This window comes from Podarcis gaigeae, assembly GCF_964106915.1.
Source record: "Podarcis gaigeae genome assembly, chromosome: 1".
Lineage (NCBI taxonomy): Eukaryota > Metazoa > Chordata > Lepidosauria > Squamata > Lacertidae > Podarcis > Podarcis gaigeae.
This window is the reverse complement of record NC_139678.1, coordinates 68,628,469-68,645,854: the sequence shown is the minus strand read 5'-3', so window position 1 is coordinate 68,645,854 and position 17,386 is coordinate 68,628,469. Positions and strand designations below refer to the sequence as shown.

At 42.9% G+C, this 17,386-nt stretch overlaps 1 protein-coding gene across 1 annotated transcript; it reads right to left on the bottom strand.

Annotated features, from left to right (window-relative positions):
• Nucleotides 1-1,166: 1,166 nt before the first annotated feature.
• Nucleotides 1,167-16,035, bottom strand: EIF4G2 (eukaryotic translation initiation factor 4 gamma 2; the record flags this gene model as incomplete). The annotated part of the gene is made up of 23 exons (XM_083755264.1): nt 1,167-1,981; nt 2,267-2,388; nt 2,554-2,765; nt 2,986-3,190; nt 3,389-3,647; nt 4,517-4,732; nt 4,933-5,037; nt 5,967-6,092; nt 6,537-6,650; nt 7,196-7,356; nt 7,455-7,596; nt 8,009-8,107; nt 8,196-8,279; nt 8,673-8,783; nt 8,966-9,117; nt 9,210-9,276; nt 9,367-9,498; nt 10,583-10,685; nt 12,504-12,629; nt 13,027-13,092; nt 13,600-13,707; nt 14,900-15,176; nt 15,999-16,035. The coding sequence occupies 23 exons, from the start codon at nt 16,033-16,035 to the stop codon at nt 1,916-1,918; spliced, it is 3,090 nt and encodes a 1,029-aa protein (XP_083611390.1). The 3' UTR covers nt 1,167-1,915.
• Between the last annotated feature and the right edge of the window lie 1,351 nt (nt 16,036-17,386).

Here is a 17,386-nt window from a genome sequence, read left to right as displayed (position 1 = left end):
GTGCAGCCTGGGAGTCATTTTGGACTCACACCTGTCCATGGTGGCACAGGTCACTTCTGGGTCCAGGGCAGCTGTCTACCAGCTCCATCTGGTGCGCAAGCAGAACCCTACCTGCTGGCGCACCATTTTCCCGGAGTGGCTCATGCTCTGGTTATCTTCAACTTGGGACTACTACTGCAATATGCTCCTTTGAAGGTGACTCCAAAACTACAACTAATCCAAAATGTGACAGCTAGACTGGTGACTAGACCCAGTGGCTGCTGGGACCATATAACACTGGTCCTAAATGACCTTCACTGGCTCCCAATAAGTTTCCGAGCGCAACTCAAAGCATTGGTACTGACCTTTAAAGCCCTAAATGGCCTCAGCCCAGTATACCTGAAGGAGCATCTCCATCCCCATCATTCAGCCCAGACACTGAGGTCCACCTCAGAGGGTCTTCTGCCTGCCTAGGGTTTAGACAGTTGAACAAGAGCATCCATTGGCCAAAACAGGACATAAAAATGTCTCTTGCTTTAAAATGAAAAAGCCAACCTTTGAATAGATTTAGGAAAACTATGCAGGCACAATTTAGTTTGCTACACAGTATTAGCATGTTTTAGACTCCTGGTGATTATTTGCAGTTGCTTTTTATTTTTGTGAAATAAGAAGCTGTTGCTGGATCAGACAATTTTTTTGTCTTCCACAGTTGTTTCCACCAAGTTAACCAGATGGCTTTGAGCAGCGCCATGATTATTTTCACATTGTCCCCCAGAAGCCAATATATTGGGAGTTACATGCAGGATAAAGCAAATGCTTTTTCAAAGTAAGCCATTTAAGGTAGTGGCTGTTGCTACAACCTGTGGTATCACGAGGCAATGATCGGGGAATTGTAAGGATGTACCTGCACGCTTAAATCCTGCCGGTCCCTCAAACTAATTTTTGACCAATGTTCTAGAAGCTGCTAGACTCATCAAGAGCTTAAATACATGCCACTTGCACTCCAGCCCTATAGATTATTCTAAAGCATGCATTATGGCATGCTAGTGCACCCTCCCAAGCATGTTTGTCTTCATTCAGATTACACAAAGAATGGGGACCACTCAGAAAGCCTGTCAAGTAATTCCAGCTTCAATATCTATTTTCTTTGGCAAACAAATTTTAAAGAGCAGCCATTTCAACAGATATTCAAGTATCACAATGTTTATTGATAGATACAAGTATATAAAATCAGGGCATGAACATGTCTTGATAAATTAAGTAGACTTAATTTCAATACTATAATAGGGACCAATTCAGTTTCTCACCATTTTATTTCACACCCACAAAGACCACTTCCAAGGGCATTTATCCACCTCTTCAAAATGATCAATTTTGTGCAAGTAAACCATGTTTCTTTTTAAAAAGACTTGTGCACTTGCCCAGGCTCAAAGATATTAAAATCTAGCACATAAAGCCCATTACTAGAGGTAGAAATACAGGCAATATACTATTACGGCAACCACCATCGATTACAGTTAAGGATTCTCTGTAACAACCAAATGGATAATCAAATATTGCAACAACTCAAGTATTACACTGAGCAAAGTGCATTTCTACAGTATTCAGTGTTGCTATTCAGATTTCTAACGAACAGCCTATGGTAACTGGCATCAAAGAAGATCCTTACACAGACTGCTTCTGAACTTATGATGTAATTATTGCATGCTGCTAATACACTGTTATCTAAACATTAAATATACTCTAAAATATTTTTATGGTAGACTATGATTAAGACGTACTACAAAAACCCTTATGCAGAAGCAAGTCCTATTGACCTACTGCTGCTTTAAATATTGTGAAAACATTACAGCGGAATGAGTTTTCGCAGTGGTTAGGTCAAATGCAGTTACATCATAGCAACAGTATGTTTGCACAATTTAAGGCTTTGGCTGGTTTAGTCAGCTTCTTCCTCAGATTCTTCTTCCTCAGCAGTTTCCAGCCAGGTCAGCCACTGGTTTACCTGTAATTAGGCCGTTATAACATTAACAGTCAAGAATGACAAATGGTTTATCACATATTCATGGAGACTGGCCCTGCACATTATTAAATCACCACATACTACAAATCAAAGAAAAGTAAATTTAATCCTTTTAACTTTATATAAATCAAAATTTTGAATTTGTTGGCAAGGCAGATTCCAAAGCCCTCGTTTGCCAACTTTACAGGGTTCAAATACTTCAAATAAATTCCAACTATAGAACTTGTCGTAGCAGCAAATTAAAGAGATTACAAAGAGATGGTTTACCTGGAACAAAGCTTTGCCCTTCCCTGGAAACTCTTGAGTAATGTCTTCTTTCCATGCCAGAAAAGCTTCTTCTTCAATGATTTCCATATCATAGAAATGAACAAAGAAGCGCAATAACATGCCTAAAAACAAATCAAGCGCAATTATTATTATTATTATTATTAAAAAACACCACTAGTGCAGATTGCAGTGCACACGTTTGCTAGAATTCTCCCCAAACCCTCACATAACAAGATGAGGCTCAAGTGCTTTCTCCTGCATGGAGAAACAGAAGATTGAATCCATACCTTTTGGGAAATTGTTGTTGTAGCAGTGCACTTGGAGCGCATACAGGGCACTCACTTGTAGATCAACATGGTCATGAAGGAACTTCTGCATTACCGGCTTAAAGGAAAGAAGCAGCTGTTTTTCTTGCTCCAACTGCTCTTTAGAAGGAGCAGATGAAGAATCTGGTTCATCATTAGGTGGGTTTACTTCACTAGAAATATACTGCAAGAAACTGAAACAATAGCATACGTTTGACTCAACTGTTTATAGACAACCACTGTCCCTGCAAGAAGACATGCACTATATTTCGAAAGACTAGCAAGGACTCCTTGATATAAATTATGAATTTAAGAGATTTGTGAACCCCAATATTAACCCCACATATTATAAAGCACACCTACTTAAAGCAAGGACATTCATGGTACAGAACTGCTTTAAGATGTGCATCTTACCTGGTCATCAAAATATTAACAAATCCCTTATCTACATGAAGTTTCGGTGAAATGTTGTCTTTAATCCATTTATAGATCGCTTGAGGGGATGGATCCAACTTTATTTGCTTTAAGAGCTCCTTTTCCAGTTTTAGAAGTGGAAACAAGAAGCTAAGTCCTTTCCCTTCCAAGATCTCCAGCATACGATCCTTATTCTGGTCAATCTCTGTAACAAATTATGAAAAAAAAAATCCAAATTAACATTCAGGCTTGTCACCTAACCCAATGTTGTGGCCATCCCTGCTTTTGTTCACAATTTGAAGAGTTAAGTCTTTAATGTGTTATTTCCCAACTTTTTATGTATTAGGCCCAGTTACAGTCTTAGAAAAATAAAAATAAATGAAACAACATTTTGTTCCCTTACCAGGCAGCATCTTCTGCATATTGACTTTGCTCTGTTGGAAGAGTTCTGTTAGCCATTCACGGTCCTGTAGCTTAGCTAACTGCTGAAGGCAAAGCAAGAAGAGGGGGAAATGGGTGCCACTTTCCAATGGTTGAGCTAGTTCTGAGATGCTCACTAGTTCTGAGATTATGGCACGGGCTGCAAACTGTGCTAGATAGGATTTTACCAGAGGGATGTCTACCTCCAGTTTAGGACACTGGTCCAATACATTTAGGAATGCCTGAAAGAAAAAAAGAAACATTTGTTTGCATTCATTATCTTTTTATTACATGTCCACACATTAGGGCAGTCAAACAATGTAAACAAAGAACAAGTCTAGAGATCTCAAATATTCAAGTGGGCATCCAGAGCCTGCTACATGCTTCCACCTCCAAGTTCCTTCCTTCCTACTAGTTTCCAAGCCATTTAAAACTGGGGGGGGGGGGGGAACCTTTATTCACATTGGGAGCCAAATGCCATTTTGCCAAAAGAAAAAAAAGCAGGCAGGGCTATGGATGTAATTTTTGTATAGCTACACAAAACTCAGGTTTCTGTACACCTCCATTGAGCCAATCTAGAACTATTATAATTTAAGGACACAATTCAGCCAGGTATAGAATAGGGCCACTTGGGAAGGTGGTGTTTCTGGAGAAGAGCCCCAAAGGCCAGGCTGAGGCCTACAGGGCTGCACTTTCCCCCAGGACCTGAGGTTAAAGGGTTGTTCCTGATCCAATCTTTTTATGTCACCTTTTTTTTGGAACTGGAAGGACTTTTGTTTATGGCTCTGCCCATTACGCAGTCCACAAGAGAATAATATCCTTGAGAGAGCACAGAGCAGCAGATCTGGACTGGAAGTACTCAAGGAGATGGGCTGTCCATCCCGCTATGAAGAGGGACGTATCATAATCTGCATCAGCCTGCCCAGTAGAGTGAGCAGTGGACAGAACAACCTATCCATGGATACCCCTTAACTAAAATAAGACATCCCACTCAGTTTTAAGACACGGATCACGTATATGAATGGGGGAAAGATGCTTAATAAAATGATTAAAAAACACAATATATATAATGAGACCACAAAAGAGCTCAAAATTATTACAAATATAGTACCTGCATGAAGTTGTCACTAGTGGCTATCCCTTCCTGCTTAAGTAAATTGATCAGAGCACTTGCTTTTTCTTTATCTTCATCTGATCGATCCAATGATTGAAGTATTACTTTGCTTAGCATCTCAGGGATAAAGTGTTTTGGCGCCCTCATTTCTCTCACACCATTGACTGCATCGTTGGCATTTCCATTGTTCAGATATTCAGTTACAACAGTTTCCTGAAAGAGAAAAATGCTTGCTCTTAATAATGACAGCATTATTTATTATACTTGTTACCCAAAGGTCTCAAAGTGATTTATAACACAGTTAAAAACACAAATAAACCATGCTAGACCATAAAACAGAAGAAAAAGCCCACTCCTGTAACAGCCATAGGAAGCTGGAAGCTGCCTGCACAAGAATACTTAGTGAAACTTACTGTCATTTTGAGCAACTCTTCCTTAGAAGGTGGTGGCTTTTTAGTTGTCTTTGCAGGTTTCTCCTGGATAAGTGGTGGATTTGTCTTGAGACCAAGCTGAGGTGGCTTGAAAAGTAAAAAGCCCTCATTAGAAAATTAAACAAGTGACAAAGTGTTATTTACTCAGAAACAATTTAAGTTGCTGGATTCAAACTCTGAATTATTTGGCCACAGTATCCACAACAAAGGACCAAAATTCCACAATGAAAGCCAGCAGTTTTCCATTAGGCCTAATCACACACATGTTCTGTTCAAAAAAATCATTTAAAAGTCACCTTTCGTGGGCAGGGTGCACCCAAGGTGGTGCAAAACAGTATGGAAACGTTCCAACACAGAAGCATAACTATTATCTAAGGGGTTGGCCAGCTGCAAACAACAAACTGATCTAGCTTCCCATGGCAGAGGAGGGAGGGGGGAAGCAGCTCAAGTTTTTAAAACATGCTTGGAAATTTACAGCATGGAAACCATGCACACCTCTGTGGCAAAGCGAGTTCCATAATTTAGGGTCACAAGAGAAGTCTCCAAGTTTACTTCAACATACTCCCAAACAAGCAAGCATGGGGAGAAAAGGGTCCTGCTGTAAAAGCTTTTGGTCAGACTTGCTGAAGATATAAGCTGCAACTCTCTTATGGAGAGTCTTATTCAGGATACCGTGTTCTCAATCCCCACAGCCACATTAAAGGTAGTGGGCTGCCATGTTACTATTAAAATTTCTATACCTTCATCTTCATCTGGGTGGGTTATATCAAACAGCACACACAATAGTTAAGAAAAGTGATACTCCCCCTGCCACAGCTTAAAAGGCCATAGATTGTTTGTCAAATGCCTGCATGAACAGGAACGTTTTTGCTTGGTGCCTAAAGATATGTAATGAAGGCGCCATGCAAGCCTCCCTGGAGACAGCATTCCACATGCTCCAGGCAAGTGGTCATAATTCTCTAACTTTCCACCCAGCTACAACATTAACCACAGCTGTCATCCATGGGTAACTTTACCTGTCCCAAAGGTGGTGTCTGAGTACGTGGTGGCTGTGCACTGGGAGGAATCATAGTTATCTGGGGCTGAAGCTTTGGCACTTGGTTTTTGTTTATTAGGAAAGATTGAGCAGGCCTCAGGCTAATCTGTGGAGAGAGGAGAGGTTAAGAATTCTGTAGCAAGAGTTCTGTTAGTGTTGTAGCGAGAGTTGCACGGTATCCACAAGCATTTAATAAGCCTCAGCAACAGCATGACTAAGTAGGGAACTAGTTTTGAGGGAGATGCCATTTTACCATGGCCCTTTATGCCCCCAACCATTATCTGAAATTTTCAGTGTACTTCAACTGCTCTTTCTTTATGAACATATTGCCCTCATATCTCATAATCTTGTTCACAGGACACTGGAGACTCCCGGGGGAGGGGAGAAGGAAGAAGAGGAAAAGGGGCAGGCGGAAAGAGAAAAAAGAGAAAAAAGTTAAGAGGCAGAAGTTAGGGAGGGAGTTCCAGCATTGGTCCTCATAATAACGCGTCTTTTTATAATCATCGGGCATTTCATTTAGGACCAAGTCTGTTCAGACTTAAGTGTATACCTCATCTGCATTAAGCTGTCCTTTCTTAGAAAACCGTGGCGGCATATCCTTGGACGACCCTTGTTGTTGGGATAGAAGTCCCTGATTCTGATTATGGTATAGTTGGCTTTGCCCCTGTTTTCAAGGAGAGTGAAAGGGAGATGAAGACCACCACATCCCAGTACTTGCTCTTTTTATATAGTTTTAAGTGTCTAAAGTACTTCACGTGCATTCTTTACAACAATACTGTTAAGGTCAGTATTATCTTCGCTATCAAGAGATAATAACAATTCATTTCAAAGCAAGGAAGTAATGTATGTTAAGCTACTTTGGAGATCGTTTTGATAGAGTGAGTATAAATATGTGTGATGCAATGGCTTGCTCAAGCATGGCAGAGGTGAAACATGACCTGGAAACTTTTTGGTTCACAGCTCTTTAAAACCACTAATGCTGATTCATAAAATACAATAGTTACTTCAGACAAATGATGGCAGAATTTTAGTTTTATCAATTGTGGAACAGAAAGCCTTGGAACCTACTACTTGAGTAGGAAAGAATTAATTGTTAAGAGCCTTCTGTGAAGCTTATTTAACATTAAGCAACGTATTAAATTATTTATCCTTCTTAGAGGAATTTGCAAGAATCAGATGCGTAGTATTGCTTTCACTAAGATCACTTACTGGATTTTTCAAAAAGGATTTGCCTAGTTCTCCAAACTGGGATTGAGCAGGGGCCATGAGGTGTCCCCCATGGCCATTGAAAAGTTGATTTGACCGATGTCGCCCCATGGTGGGTGAAAATCTATCTTGAATAACTCCTGGACCAGTACCAATTCCGCTACCTGTTTAAAAAAAACAAACAATCAGCCTACAGTATCTTAACATAGCTACATAAAGTGCATTGAAAAGATATTATTACTTCCTAAGTTGAAGGAATTACCAGGCATTTGTCCAAACATATCAGCAAGCCCTCCAAGTGGATCCCTGTCAAGTTTCATCCTGGGTGGCATGAACGGTCCCTCCAGAAAGAAGTCACTTCTCATCCCTTGAGACATAGGAGGAGGAATAAAAACTCCCAGATCCTTAAAAACAAAATGTTAAATTATGTAATTAAGTTAAAACAGGAGATCCCAAGTCTATGATAAGTAGATACCCACTGGGATAGATCCAGATATAAGCACATGTAATAAAGGCTCATAGAAGCAAATCTCCCTGCCTCTCCTCACTGCGGTCGGTAACCCACCACCCCAAAGGTCAAGTAACCCCAGCTGAATGGGGTGACATGGCACAGCTGATTCCCAGTAGCTGAGTGGGGACAACTAGAGCGTGAGCTCTGCCCATGGAATCAGTTTTCATCTGATTTTCAGGTAATACCCCCCACCGTCCCGTTCCCAATACCACAGCTCATCCTATTCAGCAGGGTTCCTCAACCAGACAGCAGCATGTCTGTTGAGCCATATACCTAAGTACAGCATTGCCTAGATAAATACGTACTTTCACTGCATCTTGACGGATTTGATTGATAGTCTTTGGTCCATTGTCAAGAAAAGCTTTGCGAGGAACCCAACGGTGTTCTCTCAACTCCACAGTATCCTTAAATAATAAAGAAACAGAAAAGTAAGTTCAAGGATATATGCCAAAAATACATAACCTGCCAAAATAAACAATTTTACGCTCTTACCTGCAGCAGGAAACGAATCCTTGCCGGCAATTCCTTACTCATCATCAAGGAGCGCATACGGGCAAAGTACTGATCCATTAAGGACTGTTGAGAGAAATTTGCAATGTGTATTCAACATACATCATCATCAGCTTACAACATACATCATCAGAAGCAAGCTTCTTTAAAATTTATACAGAGATTGGAACCAGAACATTCTACGTACAAGTCTAAATAAGACCAGAGGAAATGTCTTGGTTCTGGCCTTTAATTTTTCCTAGTTAACAGTCCTGCTGTAAAGTAGTTATTTACTACTGAACGTTTTACAGTGCAAGTTCATCAATGTCTACTCCAGACTGACGTAGCAACACTTCTGTATAAAATAATAAGCTGCCATAAATAAAATACAGCAAACAAAACCATTATACTGTTTCCTAAGAGCATAAACATAAAAACTACAAGACAGCAACAAACCTACGCAATTTAGGCAATGCTTACCTTGGCTTTTGCATGGTCTAGTCTAGGTCCTACTGTCCTCATTATCTGACAGAGGCACTCCAAATCCTCTCCCATATCCTTGAGTTGGACTCTCTTCTTCTTTTCCAAAAGCTGAAATTTTTAAAGAAAAAATAAAATAAAATAAAATTGCACCTACTAACTCTTTTTTGTTACCATTTCAGTACATGTCACATAAAATCTCACTAAACTAAATATCAATGTAATACGTTGCCAGTTATTCTTCCACATATAATTAGAATTTTCTGCCTAAATGAAGAAAAAGCACCACTTACTGTTTTGATGCACTTATGAAGGATAGATTCATGAATAAGATCAAGCTTGCCAAGTTCTCCAATGAATTTGATGTTTCCCAGCATCTTGATCTTAGCAATGGCTCTCTGTTCCTCCTCCTCGGGGAGGAGGGGGGCATCATGCTTATCATAGACTTTAAAAAAGAGAGAGATAAGAGATGTTGTTCTGTTTGCATAACATATGAAGCAAAACAGGAATTACATTAAAATTATTTTGAAGTCTTACTATCAACATTTCTGGTGCGGTTTTCAAATTCATCCTGAAGTTTAGAAATTAAGAGGCGTCTGAATGTCTAGAAATAAAAAGACAGTAATTTAACACCTTGTAGTTACACAAAACTAATTCTCACATTGGCATTAGTCTGACAGACGTTTGTACTCACTGTGCTTTGCTTCTGTCCTGGATGACACTCTGCTGATGGGCCATCAAAGTTGGGTGCATCTTCTGCCAGTCGCAGACATAGTTGAGCATATAGCGAGCTATATTTTGGCTCTTCAAGGGCTTTGTCTACGATCTAGAGAAAAAGGCTTTCCCAAATTACTTGGAAGAACCAGAGTATAAATAACTCAGCAGCAGCAGATCCCATGTTGCTTCATGCTAAGTGCACAGCTGCAGGTTCAACACCACCCTTTCCCTATCCCCTCCCAATGTTAGCAATCAGTGCAATGCAAGCATATTGGCTATTCGCTAAATTCAGAGGCACAAGGCTTACTTTGATGTGACTGTAGCACACACCCATAGATACCCTAACTCTGGGATCCCACAATGAGTAAGAGAAGCAAAGAGCTGGCTTTTATTTGACTGGTTGCCAGACTGCCTTAGCAGTGCCCCATACTAGGCAAATTATTTTGTTGTTTCTCAACTGGCGAGGACAGTTGTGGGATACCAGATAACCATACTCTTGCCTCCCCCTCCATCCAATGTTGTCATAGAACTGGATGCAGAGGTTGGGATATTGCTGTGGAGCTACACTCATTGCTCCAATATAGTGCAAGAATTGTTCCTCAAGATGTAAGATAATGCAATGATAAAAACCTGAAAATTTTTGTTCCCAAGAACTAAAATTATTTACAATAGTATTTCATCTCAAATAGTTATAAAAGGGTTATAACCATTTTCTGTTTATGCAAGTCAAATTACAAACTAATCTGGTTTACTTAAGTCTCTTTTATGAGTGGTCACAAGGATCATTGTACCAGTTCATGAAAATGCAACACTACTTGCTAAGTGAATAAAGGTTGCAAGCACAGATAAACACAGTGGTTGCTCAGACAACCACTGACCAGACCCAAAGTTGCTGTTTGTAGAAATTTAATTTGGGGTGTAGTTCCTCTTTAGAACAACTTTATTTCACAACAGAAGCATAATTGGATTGGATAAAAAGGTCTGTGATGTTTTGAGCCCTCCTGCTATCCCCTTTAATGGACATTAGATAAGGGGCTCTATCCAATCTGGATCAAGCGAGGAACAGTGCTAAAGCTGTTCTAGATGTGTAACTTTCAAGCTTGTCCCCCCCCCCCCATGTTACACCTGCATTACATGGTAGAACAATTACTTTTTTTAATCATAACTTTTCTAATAAGTGTATATTCACTTACCAGCAGTATGATCCCCTTTAGGATGAGCTTAGACTCTACACCCACATTGAGGAGCTCAAGGCATAGCTTGTCAAACTTTTCAGGAGTAAGCTTATTTAATATGCTGAAAGGAAACAAAACAAGGAAGCTGTATAAGCATCTCTGCAGAATCCCTTTTTTTATAGCTTTGTCTATTATAAAGGCAAAGGGACCTCTGACCATTAGGTCCAGTCGTGACCAACTCTGGGGTTGCAGCGCTCATCTCGCTTTATTGGCCAAGGGAGCCGGCGTACAGCTTCCGGGTCATGTGGCCAGCATGACTAAGCCGCTTTTGGCGAACCAGAGCAGCGCATGGAAACGACGTTTACCTTCCTGCTGAAGCAGTACCTATTTATCTACTTGCACTTTGACGTGCTTTCAAACTGCTAGGTTGGCAGGAGCTGGGACCGAACAACGGGAGCTCACCCTGTTGCGGGGATTTGAACCACCGACCTTTTGATCGGCAAGTCCTAGGCTCTGTGGTTTAACCCACGGCACCACCCGCGTCCCTTCTGTCTATTATAGGTGGCTTTAAAAAATGTTTAGGAATCCATAGCCAGTACTAGCTTTTCCTAACAGTTTGTGTTCCAATGCAATTTTTGCAGGAAAAGTTGCAAACATATTGTGTATTCTATCTATTTTGTACTGAGCTCGCATAAATAAAGCTTCCATCCTCAACTCCCGGAGGTGGTGTGGTGGCACCAAATATAGAGCTACTCAAAAACTAAGTAGATTACAGTTCAACTTCTGTGAAGGAACATGAGTATTGCTGGTTTAAAACCCCACGGTAGGACAGGCTGAGGACAGCGAAGGATATAAGAAAACTAAGTTACAAAGATACTGAAGCAAGAGACGACTTGGGCAAACCTTCACAACATTTAAAGCCAGTAAATATGCTAAGGGCAGGAGGAAAAGAATTAGATCAAAAGATAGGGGCTGGAATTCAATGCCACACGCTCACAATCCCCCTTCTCCCTCCTGTGCACTGTTCTAGAGTTTGTTCCAACCCATGTCTCAATTTTCGGAGCCCTGTGGGCATGCAGACAAATGAGAAATGAGAAAACCCCATTGCAAAAGCACAAGTATTTGCAAAAGGCCTTCACTGACAGGCCTGGTTAGGTGAATCCCACCATGGGTAGTCAGAGGTAGGTGATGGCAGTTCTCTGAACGGTCCTACTATTGCATCAGTCAAAAAAGCGCAAGATAGGAGGCACATCCCTTGCTTCGTGTGCCTGAGGGGTGGGGTACCTGTCAAAACTCTAGGCTAGCCTTAAGTTTTTTAGATGGGTCTCGGCGCAGGTACAGAATCCATTTAATAGACCGCACAAAGATCATGCAGTAGAAGCAATAATCTAAATAAACCATGGGTGGCAGAGACATGAAACTACTAAATGCAAGTGCCAAGGAGAATGCGGGACTGGGGCAAAACTGGAAGATTAAGTCTGGCACAGTATGGACAACCTCAAAGTGTGCAGCTTTCAGAACTGTGGGCTAGGATGCCTGAAGGCACAACAATTTTAGATCTAGAGCCTACACCATGCCAACACATGCTGTTTTTACCCACCAACCTGACCCTAAACCAGCAGCAGCTCAGTAAAAGCTTTCTAGTGTTGCTTTCTGCCTGAAACTGAGTGTCAAGATGGTTGTCAAGCATCCTAGGAGGTCACTCAAGATCTGCTGCATTCACCTTGGTGGGTCATAACTTGGGCATGCCTGATCCAAGTGTCCAACAGGAAATGCTGCCAGTAATTGCTGCAGGATTGTGATCTAACCAAATATGGTTTAAAACAAACGGCCAAAAAAAGCAGCACATCGGGAAGTGCATTTCACATATTGATCTGTACCTATCAGCCGATTCTTGGCCATAGGCTTTTACTCACAGTTCCTTTTTCTCAGAACTTACCCTCTTACTTTCCTGAAGATTGCATCGTGTCTTTCTTTGTCATTTGCGGAGTCGTCATCTCGTCTAGTGCTTCGTGAAGGAATCCATTTCTGAGCGTTTTGCCCTGGGGTTTTCCCCAGGAACTCGCTTTATTTTGTAAACAAAAGAATCAAAGGTTAGAACTCATACGTTCCCGTGTTAATTCAGGACACTTAAGTTCAACTTAAAACTACAATCCACCAAGACCAGCTTTCAAGACTGGATGACATTTCTACCACTCCCTTTTCCTTCTTTTTTACTCCACCTTCTTCAGCAGCATGGATCTCACAAGTAACATATCAACAGATGTGGAACGGAAGTATCATTTGAATAATTCCTGGTTTAAGTTTTCTTTCCAATTTACCACTCAACCAGACTGAGAAATTAACAGCTTTGCAAACTAAACCTTATGTTTCAACTTTTCTTCAATATCCCCAAATGTAGTTTCTCATTCATTTCATGAAGCCACAGCCAAGGTAGTATTCAAAATACTAAGCTGACATACCTGTTGCCGGCAGTCTTGGGATAGTGCTGAGGTGCACCCCTACCTCCTCCTCCGCCCGAAGAAGCACTATTAGAAACAAAGTCCCCAACGTTTGACAGTTAGTTATGAGTTGTTTTGCAACAAAAGCAACTTGTATTAGATTAGTATTTCAGAATCCAACCAACCCAAGGAGTTTTCCAGCAGTGGGACTAGTGTAGGGGAAGAAACATCTTGCTCAGTGGCTTGGGCACAGTACTATTTTCTTGTGCCCCTTTGTGTGGTTTTCTGACAGTTATATCCATGTGAGTTGTGGGCTACAGGTCTTGCCTATCTTGATTAAACTATTAACAGGGGAGGAAAGGAGTAACCCTGTTGACAAACAAGCTGGCTGCTATTGACCATGCCCTACAGACTCCCTTGTATAAGGCCCTGAATGGTTCAGTTGCACTAGTGTAATACCACTACTTGCCATGTACATTTGACTGCACTGTTTGCTTCCAACTGCAGATCAAGGTTGTTAAATAACAGAAGGCATTAACAATTAAGCTGCTTTGCTTTTCCATCTACTTCACCATAAAATCTAGTTTAACATACCTGAAACGAGAAGCACCCCCTTCTGCAATCGCACTCTCCACTTTGGCGGCTTGACAATGAAGAATCTTCAAAAGAATAATAAATTGACAGGATAGGGAAAAACAAAACCTAGGAGACAATCAAAGTTTACATTGTAAGTTTCTGATTACCAAAGTCTCACTAGCAAAACAAAAACGATTAAGAGTTAAAGCCCAAAGCTGCAATCCTAACTCCACTTACCTGGGAGTAAATTCAACAGGGCTTACTTCTGAACAGACATGTCTAAGACTGCAGTATAAATCAATATACTGTATTGTCAATAACTTAGATCTCTCATCTACTCTGATTAATTTCCTAGAATGTTACTGCCTGCCCATCTATATTTTGTGCACAACATTAATTCAAAACAAAGTCTGCATTATAAATCTCTTCAAAATCCAGGAATCTCGATAAGTGACACACAAGAAAAACTACATATTGTATTTTAATTTTTAATACCCTGTATTGTAGCCTTATGAGAACCAAGCATCAAGTCTGTCTACAGAGGATATATTTAATATGAACGGTTTAAACTTAAAAGAGGAGAAACTAACAGACAACAGGTCATAAAACCTCTCCCCCCCCCCAACAGAGAATGGAAACCATTGTAGACACTCTCAAACGGAGCTCCTTTGCTACGACACCTAGCATTAGGCTCTCCGCCCTGCATAGCCCCATCTGGCTTCCAGGAGGCTTACTCCCGAGTAAAGCCGAGATCGGAGCCTTCATTCATGTAGCGCCACATCAGCGCCACACGTGGCTCCCGTCCTCCCAAGGCGGCGGCCTAGCCTTAAAACCGCGTGCGAGGGAGGCGAGACCAGACGGCATGGCTACCGCCAAACAAAAGCCTGCGGAAGCGGCCCACGCACCCGATCCCCCAACAGGCACGAGCCCGCCCCAACCCCCGTCCTCCCCACCCACCCCCGGCCCTTCCCTCCCCGCGGGCCGCAGGGCACCGCCCGTTTGCAGGCTCGGCGCCCATCCGGAGACTAGGCCCGCTCTTTGTTCTCGGCGGCCAGAAATAACCCGACCGGCAGCCAGCCGCAGCGCTGACTGAGCCCAAAGGGCGGGGGACGGGGCTTTTCCCGGGCAGCAGGAGATGGAGACACGTATTAAGATGAGGGGGCCGCCGGGTGGGGCTGGCGGCGGCGTTTCTCCCAGTCCCACAGAACAGGAGGGGGGGTCTCCGAAAATGAACCACCAGAGGTACTACTCTCCCTCTTGCCCTTCTGCAGCGCATGAATAGGTTAGGAAGAGACACAGCAGCACATCGGCGTCGCACCTTAATCGCGCGACGCCGGCTGCTCTCAGACAAAGGCAAGGCCTTCCCAGACGCCGGCTGAGGGAACCGGGATCCCGACGGCGGCCGCCATTTTGCGCCTCAGAGCGAACGTGCAGCAGCGAGGACAAGATGGCGGCCGTTTTAGGCAGCGGCCATTTTGCGTGTCGGCCGCCTGGTCCCGGCAGCGTTCCTCGTTTCCCCACCCGCAATACCGGCGCCGGAGCGCTCCTAGGTACCAGCGGAGAGGGCTCCGCCCCGCCCGCCCGCAACCCATCACCTTAACCGACAACAGAGATCCCCTCACCTTCCCTAGAGTCTCGTCAGCGTCCCCAGGACCGGCGGCGGCAAGGACTGGGGAGAGGCGAGAGAAGGGAGGGGGAGAGGGAGCCGGGGATCGGGGCTGGGGTAGGGAGGGGGGGAGAGCGTAAATGGCAGGACGGGCCTCCGAGTCACCACAGCAGCCACCGAGCGCTTCCCTCCGTCACCTCCATAGAGATCGGACCAACTCACCGCCGCTTCTAGCGCGTACTGAGACAGCCCCACTAACTTTATTACACAGCGCGCAGCCAAACCCTGCTTAGCATGCCGGCTACCAATCGCCGAGGGAGACTCTGCCAAGGCGGCCAATCACAAGGAGAGAAAGGGGCGGGCACAGAGCTGAGGAGGCGGACGAGGTACGGTTGGTTGACGCGAAGCAGCGCCGCAGTGCAGCACCACATTCACAAAGACGGGCACAGTCTCGAGTTAGCGTAGAAAACAACCTCGGGTGGCAGGTTGCGCAAATGGCGCACCGGGTCAATTGGGGCAGCCTGGATGCCTTTCTTCCCCTTCCCCATCACCGCGTTTCCTCCAGTAACAGAAACTGGGAGGGAGAGGCAGTTATGCCCGTTTCTGGCAAGCAGCCCGGCTATTTTCTCATTGTATCCCAGCCTCCCCGCCCGTATCCTGCGTCCAGTGCTACGGAGATTTCCCTGGATGTGGTTTTCTGGCAAAACCGCCCCATGGCTTTGTTCTGATGCCTAAGAACTGCAGGATTAAGGCACTACATTAGGAAGTAGCAGTGACTGGTCATGTGCATGACCCGTGTCTGAAAATTAACCGTGGTCCGATGCTAATTCACAAGGATAGGTGAACATGGTGTGGGGGCATTCTCAGAACAATGTGAGTGTACCAGCGTTGAAGATCTGAAAGCTATCTTTGCTCTGTTTAGTACATCCTTCTGTGCCCAGTATCTGTAGTCATCGAAACTTATTTCATAGGGTTGAGCTGATGAACAGCATTCTAGAAAAAGTGCTCAAGGCTCCAGCTTTTGGCTCTTACTGCAAGTGCACTTAATAATGTATGAACTTAGAAAAAAATAATAATTTCAGCAAGGCTGTGCATCTATATTGGGCTCACTATCAAGGTGTTGAAAATGCCACAGGGTATAGTACTGCTTGCTACCTATCCCATCTCCCACGAAATGGAAGCATTTTGAAAGGGGAAAAAAAGAATAAATCCCAACTTCGTATGCTATGTTTTAAAGGCAAAATTTTGATTTTTAAAAATAAATAAATGTTGAATTGTACTATATGAACATAGGTACAGTGGTACCTCGGGTTACATACGCTTCAGGTTACATACGCTTCAGGTTACAGACTCCGCTAACCCAGAAATAGTGCTTCAGGTTAAGAACTTTGCTTCAAGATGGGAACAGAAATTGGGCTCTGGCGGCGCAGCGGCAGCGGGAGGCCCCATTAGCTAAGTGGTGCTTCAGGTTAAGAACAGTTTCAGGTTAAGGGCAGACCTCTGGAACGAATTAAGTACTTAACCTGAGGTACCACTGTATTCCTGACAGAAAATTGCAATATCTTATCCTTTATAAAGTGACAATACATATTCAGTATAGATTAAAATTATTGGTGACGTTCTCCTAACCATAGTTACACAATGATCCAAAACTTGTGCAATATTAGATGAATTCACTGCTCATGTGACTCAAGAAGACATGAATCTAAATGTCTAACACATACCGGTAAATTGCAGTTGCGAAACAGATTTCCATTTTGTAACACAGTGCAGAGTGTCTTGTAGAAAACTTGTTCAGGTTCTAGAGTGTAAGGATGCTAAATACACTAGAATGTCCATGCAAAGAGTAGAAATAAGATATTCCTCTAGGGTTTTGAATAACTCAGTAGCTAAAGATACGTCTATATCTCAAAAGCTGTTAGCTTAAGGGAGCATTGATGATCTACGATGGCTGGTGGCTCCCAGCTATAGCTTGCACCCTACTTGCTGGTATGGTCCTGCTTGACAGCTTCCCATAAACATCTGGTTGGTCACTGCATTATTGGAGTAGATGGGCCTTTTGGCCTGATCTAGAAGGGCTTCTATTATGCTTTTATGTTAACCAGAGAGAAACGTAGTCATCAAAGAAATAGAAATATGATATTTTGCAGTTGGTCAGCAAGAAGCTGAAGACACCCTGTTTGCTTCTGGGGATTTTGC